We start from the raw sequence: 14,520 nt of genomic DNA, 5'->3' as shown, positions 1-14,520 counted from the left end.
AAAATAATTTAAGACAATCAAATAATTAAAAATAAATAAATTTATCATTTTATCAAGTTTATCAAGAGTTTATCCCTTTGAACGAAGACCCGAAGACCGAAGAAAATTAAGATAATCATTAAAATAAAAAAATGCATTAGGTTAGCCTATTAGCAGGGCTGCCAACTATACTTAGCTATGAAGTGCCATATTCAGGATAAAAAAGTGCCAAAATGTGCCAAACAAAAAATAATAAGTGCCAAAAAAGGTCCGATTCGTTTTAACTCTTCCCAGCATGAATATATATAAATCCATTATATTTTGTCTTGTAAATAAAGTGGCAAATATTAACCTAGCTAGAAAAACTCCCACAAATTGTTCGAAAAAGGAAAAAAGTGGATGAAATGCGGATTTTCCTCTGTTTACCGATTTCATTTTCGAATAATTTGGCGTCCCTTTATCCACTTTAGTGTGCGGCAGAAACGCATGTACCGACAAGAACAGAAAATTGTTTTGAAACGGATACGTTTTTGGCTGTTCTTCTGAAATATGTCTACTTAAATTTTTTTTGCTTCTGCACTTCAGAGATGCTTTTTCATGTTTCGAAAAAAATTAAATAAGGCAGCGCCTTAGAGCCCCGTACCCGGACTTTCTGACAGCTTACAAACAGTAGCAGCTCGAACAAATAAAATACTATTATTGCTTTCAAATAACATCATCATTTTCGAACGTTTTCCGGATACGAAAAAGAATGAAAATTTGTGTCGTTCTCTTGGCTTGGCGCACAGCAGTGTTGGTAGCTAGGCGTACGTATGCTTAGAAAATAGAAAGAAGAAGAAATTTGTTTACAATTTTCCGTGTGCGTGCATGACGGCTAATAATCTGAGATTTGCCTGTGTAAACGGGGTGATTAAAAAACGAGCTTTGTTTGAGATAATATTGATATGTGAACATAGTTTAGGTGCCATTTGAAGTAAAATAGGGTCAAAAATGTCACGGTTTGAGAAAGGTTGGCAGCCCTGCCTATTAGTTTTTCCAGTTTTTTCAGCAAAAAGTCGACCTTTGACTTAAATCAGAGTCGTCTTTTCCATCCCTAAGCGGGCAGTCCATTTTGTGATTCGCTACAAGACGTGTGTGAAAGTCTGTTGGTGGAAATTATTTTGTTGTTCCATTTGTGTTTCCTGCTAAAGGTTGCCAAAAAGTGTAAAATCCAGTTAATATATCAGATTATTTATAACAAAAGGGAAAATTGGCAACGAAATCGGTGCATTTCTGCGCTATGAAGCCCTTCTGTGCCGCGTGAAAGCGCCCCTCGGTGCCCACATAATCATATTGCCATAACGTGCCCGAACGAAAAAGAAAATGTATAAGACTGAAAAAGAGCCATAGGCATCAAATTTAACGATTTTGTTTTGAATAAGTTTACATTCTTTTAATATGACGATAAAAAGTGAAAAGTGAATATTTTACTTGGATTTAAAGAGCAAAATTATAACAAAAAAATCGATTCCATGCATTCGAAATCCAATTGGCAATAGCTATTTTGTAGCAAAAATCAAAGCGAAAAAAATAATTGAATCGCAGAAAACGGAGACGAAATAAAAAAAAACGCGAGCAACCGAGAAAGCGAAAGAAGAAGCAGCAAGAGGGCGTAACAAGTATTTACATATGTTTTGCATTGTGAATGAGTAAGTGGTCGACAGAGAACGTATATTTACGTTCTCTGTGGTCTAAACTAGATAACGCGAGTGAATCTTGGAAGACAAAAAAGTAAAGTATCGGTAATCTCTGGCTATTTTTTAATAACTTAATTGTAAAACAGTAATTATTAGTAGTGCAGCTGATTAAAGAATGAATTTGACAGTTCGGTGTATTTGTTAGCTTATCCGTACTTAAAAATTATTGAATTAACACTAGTTGCCTAGTTGCATTTAGAGCCATCCATAAAATGCTGTAACTCGATTAAATTTGTGTGTCAAATGTATATATGTACACAACTGACAAAATCATGATATCAAAAAGTTAGCATAGCACTTGACAACTCTGTCGAAATTGCAAATTCTTCAACGTGTCTGCTGACAGCGTTTTTTTTTGGCAATTCGCAAATATTTGTTTTTGTTGTCTATTCGTTGGTTTCTCTGCGAAATTTCTCCATTGTAGTATTTTGCATTCATCGCTTGCCCCCGTTTCTCATGCAAAGTAAATGGAAAACAGAAATGTTATGCGCGAGGCCGTTGAAGGCGCCTGTCACCATCAATACAGATCGCGATATTTGGATCGTGATCCATATGGATGGATATCAAAATATTTTGAAATCTTGTGATATTTATCACGATCCATCAATGATACACGGCACGATCCAGGATCGTGATCCGTATTGATGGTGTGACAGGCGCCTAACAGTCTCGGCAAATGCCAATCAGGGATGGAAAAACGAAATTTCTAATTGTACCTAATTTGACAATAGAAATGTGCTCACGATTGTGTTAATTTTTATTTTTATTTTCAGAGAATTGTTAACAATTTAATAAATAAAGGATCTTGGTGTCGTGTTTTATTCATCGTTCACATTTGTCGAACATATCCATTATATTGTTCCTAAAGCGTTCTCCTCATGTATCTTTCATTCTTTCATTTTATTTAACCCTAATAATTATTCAAAAATATACTGAAAGTGAAACTACTTAAAAAAGTATTTAAGAAAATTACAGTAGTTTACACAATTTTTTCATTTAATGTTGGCCCTGACTCCCAAACAGTTAACAGCACAGAGATAGACCATCCTGACTGTAAATTGATTGGTCACTTGGAATATATGCATTGAATTGCTTTCTAACTCTTTAGAAGTGGGCACTTGAAGAGCAGATACCCCAATTGGCCTAGATTGCACTACGTACATAAATAATTGGGGTTTATTTTATAAACCAGGCTTATTATACAAAACCTTATATGGTACTTCGTGGACAGGCGAACTTGAGCTAAAACTTTACTGAAAATTTGACTTATCCATCGTTGCAAGCTAAATAAATTCCCGCCAGAGTACATTCATATTACAGATATTTCTGCCTAATCATATTTATTTGGCTATCGTCTATTTGTACCTAAATTGGGCTCAGTGTACCGAATGTATCTCTTGGTTCGAAAAAGTCCGAAAAAGGTACAGTTGTACCTACTTTTCCAACCCTGATGTCAAAACATGGGTATGTAACGAATAACGGTTTCATTGCGCACCAACGCCGAGTTTTGCATACCTATTGTGCGAGTGCAGCGATTTTTCGACTGGTTTCTGTACAATTTTTGTGATTCCGTTTTTTTTTCGTGTAAATGCAATAACTTTATAATTTTCCCCAACTAGAAACCCGAGAGAATTACTGCATTTTATGAAACGTGAAGGTGTTGCTGAGGTGTTATAGTCTTTGTTGTATCCACGATTCATTTGCTATAATAATTTTCTGGTTGCAAAATAAATTTGTAATGCATTTTATCTTTTTTCAGAAGCCGTATTAGACGCTGAACAAAAACGAGTGAATTATCTATTTTTTTCAATAAATAAATGTGAAAAAAGAAATTTGATAAAAAGTTTTCGCATTGTTACTAATGCGAAAGGACTTTGTGACTACTTTATAATAAATAATTAAACGACATAAGAATAAATAACTTAACGAAACGAAACTAATACAAATATTATTACACAACGCATTGGACATTGTACATCCCCAATAGTGGACACTAAAGACGAAACTTACTAAAATAACGACGCAATGAGTTCTGTTTCATCTGCGGCCACTCAGTCAGCCGCCTCGACCATGGGCACAGATTCCACCAAAAGACTACAGATCACACACGTCGATGCATTTGGTCCGTATTTGCGCATCTACGGTCAAATGAATGCGGACGCAATGGCAGGGGTGCGCAACAAAATCCAGCAATTGTTGCACACATGTCTAGCCATAGACCCAACGTGGCCGGTTCAGCGACAACTGGTACCATTACATATTGGCACCATGTGCCTTTATAAGAGCACCAAAGGTTCAGCGCCCGTCGACTTTGAATTCGTGCGTGTACGTATACAGGATGTTATAACGAACATTGGGCAAGGACAGAAACCGCTGGTCAAAGTTGAAGTAGAGTTTGTCGACTATGGCGGAAAGGCGCTGGTAGCCAGTTATGAGGTAAGTGGATGCGTCAGCAAAACGCAAAAAAATATGCAAAAATGTAATTTTTATGGGAAAAATAAAATAAATTGCATAGTTGAGAACCTCTTTTAAAAAGTGGGTGTGCATTAAATGCATGTACATATGGTTTGGATTGTGTGTGGTTTACCGTGTAGAGAGTGAGTGCTGTAAGACAACCTAGTCAAAAAGCAGTATTTCAGCACATGACACACTATATCCTTTTCAGCTCCTCTTCCCCGAGCAGCAGGATGCCTTGTCCTCTATGCCCACAATATGCGCTCCCTACATCCTACTGGGCATTTGTAAAGACTTCAAGCCAGCGGAGCTGGAAGAAATTTCCCGCATAATCATGCGTCAGACACTAGAAATATCCATTGAATTTGAAGTAAGTTACGATTGCATTTGCACATGCGCACTCCAAAATTTACTTGTATGTACATATATTTAATAGTCGATTGATCTTTTGCAGTTTAAGCAATATAAATTCATTACTATGAAATGGAAGGAATTTAATTTTGCTGAGTTTTTAATACATCAAAAGAAAATAGGTGCTCCAATCGCAAACGAATTGCTACGTGACAATTTTACTAAATTTGTCAAGCAACAAATACAAAAGCCCCAACAGCCCATAAAGTCAGCCATACCGCCACAACCACAGAAATCGCACCACTTAGCTGCGGCTCAACAACAGCAACAACTGCAAAAGCAAACTATGCAGATGTACGCTGCTGCCGCCAGCAATGTTAACAATAACAATTATTATGCTATTAATCATAACAATAATGTAGCACCTGTCGGCGGTGTATATCCTGCTGTCGGGCGTTCGCTTACTTCGCGTTTGCAACAATTTCAGCTACAACAACAGCCCGCCCATTTGGCTTTGCCACCACATTTGATGATGGTAAATATCATTATTTCTTAATTAAAAAAATATATATAAAAACACTTGGATTTTAGAATATACAACGTCCTATACAGCCACGCATGCCTCACACAATCGGTAACTTGCGATCGCTTTACGTACCCTACGCTACTTCCAACTATCAACAACATAATTCCTATAACGGCTTTCCACAACCCGCTGCCGCATCAATATCGGGTGGTCCATATGCCACCACATATACAACACGGTATCAGCGTCCGCAACCACAGCAGCAGCCATTAGATATATCTCTTAGCTCAGATAGTAGTAACCAATCGTTAAAAACTTCGCCGCGTCGTGCTACCACTGCCACTTTTAAAACCAACAATCTAACTGTTGGTAAAACTTACGACGTTTATGTTAGCTTTGTGGAAAACGGGCCGTGCTTGTTTTCGGTGCAATTGGCGAAGGTACAGGATAATTTAACCGAAATGATGAACCGTATTGAACGCGTGCAGCTGAAGCAATTCTCTGATAAGCCAATTTTGGGCACAGCTTGCATTGCACGCTACTCAGAGGACGGCCAGTTGTATCGCGCACTGATTACTGGCGTTCAACCCACTGCATGCAAAGTTGTATATATTGATTATGGTAATGCCGAACTTGTCAAATATAAGGACTTGTATGAAATACCTGACGAGTTTCTTGAGGCGAAAGCATTTGCCATACGCTTCACGCTATCCGGACACAAAGATTTGGAACCCATTGATGAGAGCTTAAAAAAGGCATTCAAAGATCTTATGATGTATAAGAATTGCCAATTGAAAGTTATGCCGTTAGAGGGTCCACCCTTGGTCCAGTACTGCGAGTTATATTTACAGGTGAGTGGGAGTAAGAATTGAGAGAAGTCCAGTTTTATTACATACTTGACGAATATTCTTCTTTTTTTTTACTGGTAACGCAGCAGCAAAACAATGTACTGGATGTGCTGAAAGAGATTCAAAAGTGTCGTTTGGTGTATCCGAAATCGGAAAATTTAAACAACAACGACATTGTTGAGATTCGTTACATCGATTCACCTAAGCATTTTTATGTACAAAAGGTAGATAACATCGTGAAGTTCGAGAAACTCATGGACGATATGTATTTGTATTATAATAAAAATCAAGTTGTACCAAATCACCTGGCCCTTGGCGCCCCCTGTATCGTGAAGTATGACAACGAGTGGTATCGTGCCGAAGTAATGCGCGCGGATTCGACGGCTATAATTGTGCGACATGTCGATTTCGGCTACGAACAAAAAGTCACCAAAAACTTGCTGAGCACTATTGCTGAGAAACACTTGAAACTGCCACGACAAGCGGTACAATGCTGCCTCAAAGGATTCGAAAATAATGAGCTAAACAAAGACTTAGCCACCAATCAATTTGAAATGCTCGCGGAAGAGTCGAATCGCCAACGGCGTTCGTTCACCGTCAAGGTCTTCCGCATACAACCCGATGGCGTACATTTAGTGAACCTTTGCACTAAAGACTTAAATGTAATGAAAAAGCTTTACAAGTTGTCCATGCCGTTCGAACAGTACTTAACATTAGAGAAAGAAGAATTTAATATACATCCCCATAATGGACACCAGAATAGATATGTTGCTGCTGGACAAGAAAACGGCAATAAAACTCCATCAATTGCTTCCTCAAACGATGCAGCGTCGCTGCATTTGAATAAAAAAGGGGTGCAAATACTCAACTCGACTATGCAAAGCGACGAACATCAGCAACAGAAAGCTCAACAGCTCCAGCAGGTGCGAAAATCAAGTCCACGTAATCTCAATAGCAGAGTTGGTAGCACTGCAAGCAGTGCTCCACCCAGTAGTATTCAGGGAACCCTTTCAGTGGAGTGGGATAAGCAGAGTTCTGCCAGCTCCATGGATAACCGAGATTCCCGTTCGAGTTCTAGTGAACTGAAACAGGGTAAACGCCAGGCACAACAGCGGCAAGGACGCAATGCACAAACACAACAAAACAACTTGAATATTAGCAATACTAGCAGTGGTGGCGATCGCCGTAGCGTTGGTAGTGCCGCCAGCAGCGCGGCTAGCTTTAATCACAAACCTCGAGGTGGCGGTCATCAGATACCACCGCGATTCCAAAACGAAAATCGGTATGCTCTTATGTACATATGTGCGAATTTTTGTGACATTAAAATTATTAATTATATATTAATTTTGTTTGTTTAGTCGCCAGAAAAAAGAACAGCAGGCCCCAGTAACGCCACCACGGCAACAACGGCCACAGAATGCGCCTCAAGGCTATTCACAGCAGCGCAACAAGACTGCCACTAACGCCACCACTACTTCATCACAGCGTTCCAACGACGCCGCTTCCGAAGTCGCCAGCAATGCTAGCGAACCATTAAGTACTCAGTTGCCAGAAGAATACGTGCCACTAAATCAACCATTCCCAGTACAGCATTTGGACACGCCATCTCGCGAAGAGGTGAGCATTTGCTGGTGGATTTCGCCACATCAGTTCTATACGCATCTCAAATCACGTCTTCCTGAATTCGAACGTCTGATGCGTGATATGCAGCAGTTCTATAAGAAGAAATCCCTACAACAATTGCAATTAAAAGTTGGCTCGTTTGTCATTGCACGGTATCGCAAAGAAAATCTACTATATCGCGCACGCATACTCGCTTGCAATCAGATGCTGCGTAAATACAAAGTGCACTTTGTTGATTTTGGCAATCAGTATACCGTTACTTCCGAGGATATATGGCAAGTGGAAAGGCGTTTTTCTACCTTTCCTGTCATGGCGCATCTATGCAGCTTTAGCGGCATAGTCTCAAACTATGACCACCTCTACATAATCGATCGCATGGAAAAGTATTTGCCTGCAGGTGCCACGCTGAATTGTGAATACATCGAGCGCGAGCTGGACATGTACTACGTCAACGTCAAATTAAATGGCGTTTCATTAAAGGATACACTTAAGTCGGAGGGTATCATTACCGAAGTAGCGCCTGGTTAGTAGAAACGATTAACATTGTGGTTCAGTTAAAATAAAATTATGTTTTCTTCTGGTTTTAGATTTACGCATAAGTTTGTTAGCTGGACAACAGATACGTGTAAAAATCACTTACGTAAAGGACATGCTGAACTTCAAAATACATGTGGAGGGTTTGCCCGATGATGTGCAATTACTCAGCTCATATGACGATGTGCGCTATGTAAAATCAAATCCGGACGTGGCCTTTAAATTTAAGCAATTCTATGAAGGGAAATCGTGGGTCGTTAACATCAAAGATGTCAATGACAACAAAGTGTAAGTTATGTCATTTCTACTACTAAGAAGTAGTTAAAAAGCTTTGATTTTTAAAGCATCCTCCTACGCCCACTTGTGCCACTGTTGAAGAATGATGTATCGACGTTCATTTGTCAGCCGCCGATCTTGTTAGAGCGTTTCGAAGGGCGTGTTGTGCACGTGGTAAACGCGTACCGGGTATTTGTGCATGCAATCGCCTCAGAAGAAAAGATGACTGAGTTGCTAAACGAAATGTATGAATATTATGAAAATAACGGTGAGTGAAAATCGCTCTCAAAGTTTTTTCTTTAACAAATTTCTAATTCATATACTTTTCCATAGGTACTCCATTAACCGAATATGAGCCTGAAGAAATTTGTGCGGCGTTGGGCAGCGATGGTAATTGGTATCGCGCGCGTATCACACCACAAAGCACCAAAGATGCCATTGAGGTACGCTACATAGACTATGGAAACACGGAAACGTTAGATGAAACAAAATTGAAAAGATTAGAAGAAAAATTCTTCATTAATTGTAATGCATTTGCAATTGAATTAAATCTCCCTGTGCGTACTTTGATCGCAGATGCACAACATAAAGGGTCGAAATCAAAGAAGACAACAAATGTATCGGCCGACGCGGATGCTGCCGCTGCGGAAAAGTTAAAGGAACTAACATTAGAGGGGGAACCTGTATTGAATGTGAAGGCCTTAGAAGTGCAAAATAACCACCTAATTGCTGAGCTCACCTTGCCTAATGGCGACAATGTTGTTGACACGTTGCTACAAATGCAGCTGATCAAGTCACGTGATTTAGATTTCATGCGCAAGCATTTAGAAAAGGATAACACAAATATGTTTGAATATATTGAGTTAGTGGATTTGACGATCGAAGAGGAAGAGGATAGTGAGAAAAAAATTGTAGGCAAGAGTAAGAATTCATCTTCACCAAAGAAGAAGAAGCAAGCGAAAACAGACGAAAAATATGAGAAGGCAGAACTGCAGGCAAACAAGAAGGAGAAGATACCGAAACAAGCGGAGGTAGTTGGAGCTAAAGAAGTAGAAAAGCAGACCGTCGCTGTCGAGGCGCCCATTATCATGGCAGAAACGCCACCCCAAACACCTCCTCAGGCAGAAATACAGGCAGAGAAAGCCGAAAATGACACTGCAGCAGCCGCATTGGCATCGCCAGCACCTTCCCCTATACCACCTGCGACAACAAATACATCCGAGCCACAATCGGTGGCAGAGTCGGAAACCGAATCGGTGGATCCATACGCTGATATGGAGCATGCTGTATTAAGCCACTGTGACAATCCTGGACAGTTCTTCGTGCATCCCTACGATAAGTTGGATGAGTTGCACAAGTTGCAGGAGAATTTACAAATCGTTGCAAGCTCTTTGCCGCCTCTGATGAGTGTTGTAAACAATGCGCATTGCATTTCGTTGTACTCTGTGGACAAGCAGTGGTATCGCGCAAAGATCCTTGATGCTGAACTGATGGTATTGAAGTTCATTGACTTCGGCAATACAGATTGTGTGTCCGATACAACTGATGTGAAAGAAATGAGCGTCTTCCCTGATATCGAACCACTGTGCATGCCTTGCTCATTGCCAATTAAGCCGAACGGCACCGCTGACTGGGTCGATGCAGCCAATGCCATTTTCAATGATTCGTATAGCAAATTGCTGAACTTCGAATACATTACACGCGGCGATACGTATAAGCGCAGCTTTATACATCTATACATTGATGGAGTAAACATCGCCGATCGCTTAGTCGAAGATGGTTTCGCCAAACACTTGGAATTGGTAGATTCCGGTGAAAACTGTTACATATCACATGTTAATAATATAAGCGACTTTTATATACAATACGAAAAAGACTCAAAGGCACTTGAACTGATCGAGATCTATTTGGCCGAAAATGAAAAACTTAAAAAACTAGGAAAATTCGAGTATGCAAAAATAGTTGCCGCACTCTTCCCTGATGATGAAATGTGGTATCGTGCTAAATTGTTGAAGCAAGTGCCAAATAAAGGCTATGAAGTGCTGTTCATTGATTATGGTAACACATCCATAAGTGTAGAATGCCGTGAGATCTCAGAGGAAATTGCAAATTTGCCACCACTATCGAAGAAATGCGCACTACAGCTGTCTGAGCATTGCTTGGCCTGGTCCGACGCGGCGGAAGAGAAATTCAGCGAGATAGCTGCGCAAGGCGAAACAATTTTCACTGTGGAATTGCGTGAACCTGCTGCCGAACATGCTTTAGTACATCTACTGATCGATGGTCACAATATAAATGCCGACCTTGAACCGCTGTGTGAGCAGAAGCCTGCTGAGATTGAGCTTAATATGAGCTTCAGCACGACCATACAATCTTCGGTATTCGAGAGCGGCAAAATCTACGATGCATTGGTTTCGCACGCGAATTCGCCTACTGATTTTTATGTGCAATTCAGTAAGGATGCAATACGCCTTGATGATATGACCAGCAGCTTGAATGCGCTTGGCATGGATGCGCTAAAGACACCGCAGGTCGGACAATTATGTGCTACTGTTTATAGCGAAGACAATACGCTTTATCGTGCGCGCATATTAGAAACCATCGCCGAATCCGGAAATAAGCAACAGTATCGTTTAATATTCATTGATTTTGGTAACGAAGCAATCACAGATGATGTGCGCATACTGCCGCACGACTTACAAGCACTACCAGAATTCGCCAGGCACTGCCAGTTGGCCGGCGTCGCGGAAGAAATCGGCGAAAATAAAGCGCAACTGTCGATCGATGCTTTCAGCCAGCTGGTGGAAGAGTGCGAGGGTGTGGTGAAAATTGAGTTTGTGGAGAGCAGGCAACCTACAACACCGGCACAAGTTAAACTATACACTGCTAGCGGTGACGAAGATCTTGGTGAAAGATTGCATGTGCTTATTGCAAGCATTAGCGCTAATGCCACGGCGGCGGTGGTAACGCCACAAATTGCAGACAACACATGTATAATTTCGCATGCAATTTCACCAACACATTTCTACATACAGCCAAAAATCAATTCTCTACATATGGAGTTGGTGACTAAAACACTAACGAAATCCGATGCTGAGCAGCTGGCTGTATTGGAAAGTATTGAAGTGGGCGGCGTTTGTAGCGCATACTGTGCTGAAGATGATTGCTACTATCGCGGCAGAGTGCAAAAAGTTCTAGCCGGCGATGGCGGCTACGAGATATTCCTGGTCGACTACGGCAATAGCATAAATACGACACTTATACGCGAAATACCAGAAGATTTGTATGCCGTGCCGTCGTTGGCATGGAAGTGCAAACTAAATGCGGTACCCGAGGCGCCTGAAACGCTGCTAAATGAATGCTTTGCCGCACTTTTGGAAGCTCACTTTGGCGAAATTTACGAAATAGAGTCGGATGAAACTGCTCCGGACGCCAGTGAGCGTGTACACACTGTGAAATTGCAAGCGAACTACAAAGATCTGGCTGAAGAATTGGCCGAAGCTGTGGCCAAAGGCGATGCAGAGGAGGCGGCGGCTGCACTATCACCGGTGCCTACGCTGTACAGCTGCAACATAATACACGTGAACTCACCTGCATCGTTCTACATACAACTGGCCGAAGATGTACCAGCTGTAGAGAAGATTACAGATGTGCTATTAGATGCAGAGACTGACTTCCAACCCTTCACTGATTTGCAAGTAGGCGCGCTATGTGCTGCACAGTTCCCCGACGATATGGCATTCTACCGAGCGGAGATCGTACAGGTGCTTGATGAAGGTAAATGTGAAGTACATTACCTGGACTTTGGTAACAATTCAGTGACTGATCAATTCCGTGCCCTGCCGGAGGATATACTGCATACCGAACCCTTCAGCAAACACTGCGCGCTCGATGTTAACATTGCGGGCAATGTGGACGCATGCATGGTTTTTGCTCAATTCATTGATTCGCGTTTTTCCGAAACATTCCAGGTTGAGTTTCTGAAGACTACAGTGGAGCCGAAAATCTGTCGTCTCTTCTATCAGGAAAAGAATGTGGCCAATGAAGTGCTACAGCTGGTGAAGAGCGGTGCTAGCGATGATAGTACGCTGTTGAATGGCGTGGGAGATGGCGATGTGACATTGCGTGACAAGGCGGAAAACGTAGCTGCGGATGTGGCAGGTTCTGTAGGCGATGGGGCGATTGCGCAGTAAACTGCGGGTCGTTAGTATTTGCATATATGCAATAATATTTCCGGCAGCATTCAGCTGCACGACTGCAAGACTTATCAACAAACTAGAGTGAGATGAACCGACACTGATTTTTATCTAAAACAGTTATTGGTGACTTGTGAGCGCAAGCTTTTAATCAATACTGACCACTGTGGTTTAGAGTGTGGTGCTAGAATCGTGTTTTAAGCACCATGAATTGAAAATGTGAAAACGAGCGGGAGAGTAGGAGAAAATTTGTGTGATATACTTTATAGTTTTTTGTTGGAAATGTGACTTTGTTCTAAAGTCAATGAGAAATGCGAAAAGTAACGCTTTCTTTTTCATTCAGAAAACTACATTCTAAATATAAAATGGAAGATAAAGTTCCCTTTTGAGGGGTTTCTCAACAGTCGCCTTGCGAAAACTTTTTTAATGAAATCAAAGCGATGTTTTTAATTTTTTTATATTTTGTTTTTCAAAAGTTGCAAACCATAAAGTCTTAACTACATATATTTTAAAGCACGCGAGATGGCTGCAGAGAAAAATGAATTACTTTTTGATTTTATTTTTTTTTTTTATTTTATAATAATAAATTGCCCACAAAGAGTTGGAGATCGAGTTTATTATTGAATTACTCGCAAATATAAATGTACTAAATACTCCTCTTAAAGCTCGATAATAATGTGCTAAACCAAGGCGCTTGAGTGAAATTTAGATCTCAAGCCAGGAAACTGAAACGATTGATTTTGAAGCGAAAACAAAAATCTCGAAAATGAACAAAAAAATGTAAAATATAAAAACTAAAAAAAAATCGAGTCTAACAAGCATAATTATATAACGAAAGCATTAAACATACATACATGATTATTATAAAATACTTAAAAACCAACCAAAAAAATTATATTTGCTCAATCTGTATTTCAAATACCTAAACATAGATACATATACTTGTAACACATACAAAAAGCTGGAAAAAGCAAATTTTGCTCAGCAAAAAAAAAATAAGTTCGTTGCAATAATTGTATCGCTTAGCGAAACTAACAATTGCAATTCAAAGGCAGCGAGAAAATCGCAATATTGTTTTAAATTATTTCTTAAAACAAATAACAGTGCACGTCCATTTAAGTTTTGTTTATTTAAAATTCGTGAAGCAACGCAAATGCCCTGCAGTAGTTTTATATTTAATTCTAAACAGCTGCAATGTACTGAAGGCTGCTTGTGCATTGCTTTTTTCTTTTTTTTTCAATTGTAGTCCAAATGAATTGTTTTTCTATTATTATTCTTTAATTCCGACTTCGAAAAAATGAATTATTTATTTAAAAAAAAAATGTAATTCAACAATTTATAACTATTTAGCCTGAATAATGTTTATTTCGAAAAAAAATTAAATAAAACAAACACTTTTTATATCACTAAAGACAGTTCTTAACAATTTTTACACTTCATATATACGAGTATATTTGGTTTTATTATAAAACTTAAGTGACTTTGGAATTACATACTATATAATCAAGTCACATACAAACCCAACAATAAAAAAATATACAAAATATGAAAAAAACTACAAAAAAATGTTTCCAAAAGCAATGAAAAGTAATAAAAAAATCAATTATACTAAAAATGAAAGAAATGGAAGTGTTTTATTAAACAAACAAAAAAAAAAACAGTAATAAAATGTGAAGGCTGGCAAGAGAAAGGATCCCTTTATTAATGTTGGTAGCCCTTCTTAGATCGGTTAAGCCATTCTCCAAGTTAAGGTCTGGATGAAACAGTCGTCTGAAAGCTATCTATCGAGACTCGACTCCAACATACCTAATTCATGTCCGACATGGGGATATTCGGCCCACGACACTCAGCTAACACTCCTCATTCCCACGACAACCGGTTCTACGTACCGGAATGACTCGGAGGGTTTTACCCGACCAAGGGCTGTTGTTTCGGCGATCTAACACGTTTAGGTCGGCGAAATTCATCAAACGTTGTTCGGCAATGGGGCTACTCCT

At 39.8% G+C, this 14,520-nt stretch overlaps 1 protein-coding gene across 3 annotated transcripts; it reads left to right on the top strand.

Moving 5' to 3' along the window:
* The first annotated feature begins 1,067 nt into the window (after positions 1 to 1,067).
* Positions 1,068 to 13,493, top strand: tud (tudor domain containing protein). Of its 3 annotated transcripts, none has more exons than XM_017621122.1 (10): positions 1,068 to 1,667; positions 3,475 to 4,151; positions 4,381 to 4,539; positions 4,624 to 5,055; positions 5,112 to 5,897; positions 5,984 to 7,176; positions 7,253 to 8,040; positions 8,105 to 8,339; positions 8,396 to 8,595; positions 8,661 to 13,493. In XM_017621122.1, exons 2-10 carry the CDS (start codon positions 3,741 to 3,743, stop codon positions 12,518 to 12,520), a joined length of 8,064 nt encoding a protein of 2,687 aa, XP_017476611.1. In that variant the 5' UTR covers positions 1,068 to 1,667; positions 3,475 to 3,740; the 3' UTR covers positions 12,521 to 13,493. The 3 variants fall into 3 exon arrangements, with proteins under 3 accessions (XP_017476611.1, XP_017476597.1, XP_017476604.1); XM_017621108.1 differs by having other exon boundaries at positions 5,981 to 7,176; XM_017621115.1 differs by lacking the exon at positions 1,068 to 1,667 and adding an exon at positions 1,671 to 1,749 and having other exon boundaries at positions 5,981 to 7,176.
* Positions 13,494 to 14,520: the final 1,027 nt, after the last annotated feature.

This window comes from Rhagoletis zephyria, unplaced genomic scaffold (genome assembly GCF_001687245.7).
Source record: "Rhagoletis zephyria isolate East Lansing unplaced genomic scaffold, Rhagoletis_zephyria_1.1 Rzeph_scaffold_00040, whole genome shotgun sequence".
NCBI lineage: Eukaryota > Metazoa > Arthropoda > Insecta > Diptera > Tephritidae > Rhagoletis > Rhagoletis zephyria.
Note: the sequence above shows the minus strand (reverse complement) of the source record. Positions and strands in the feature narration are given on the sequence as shown.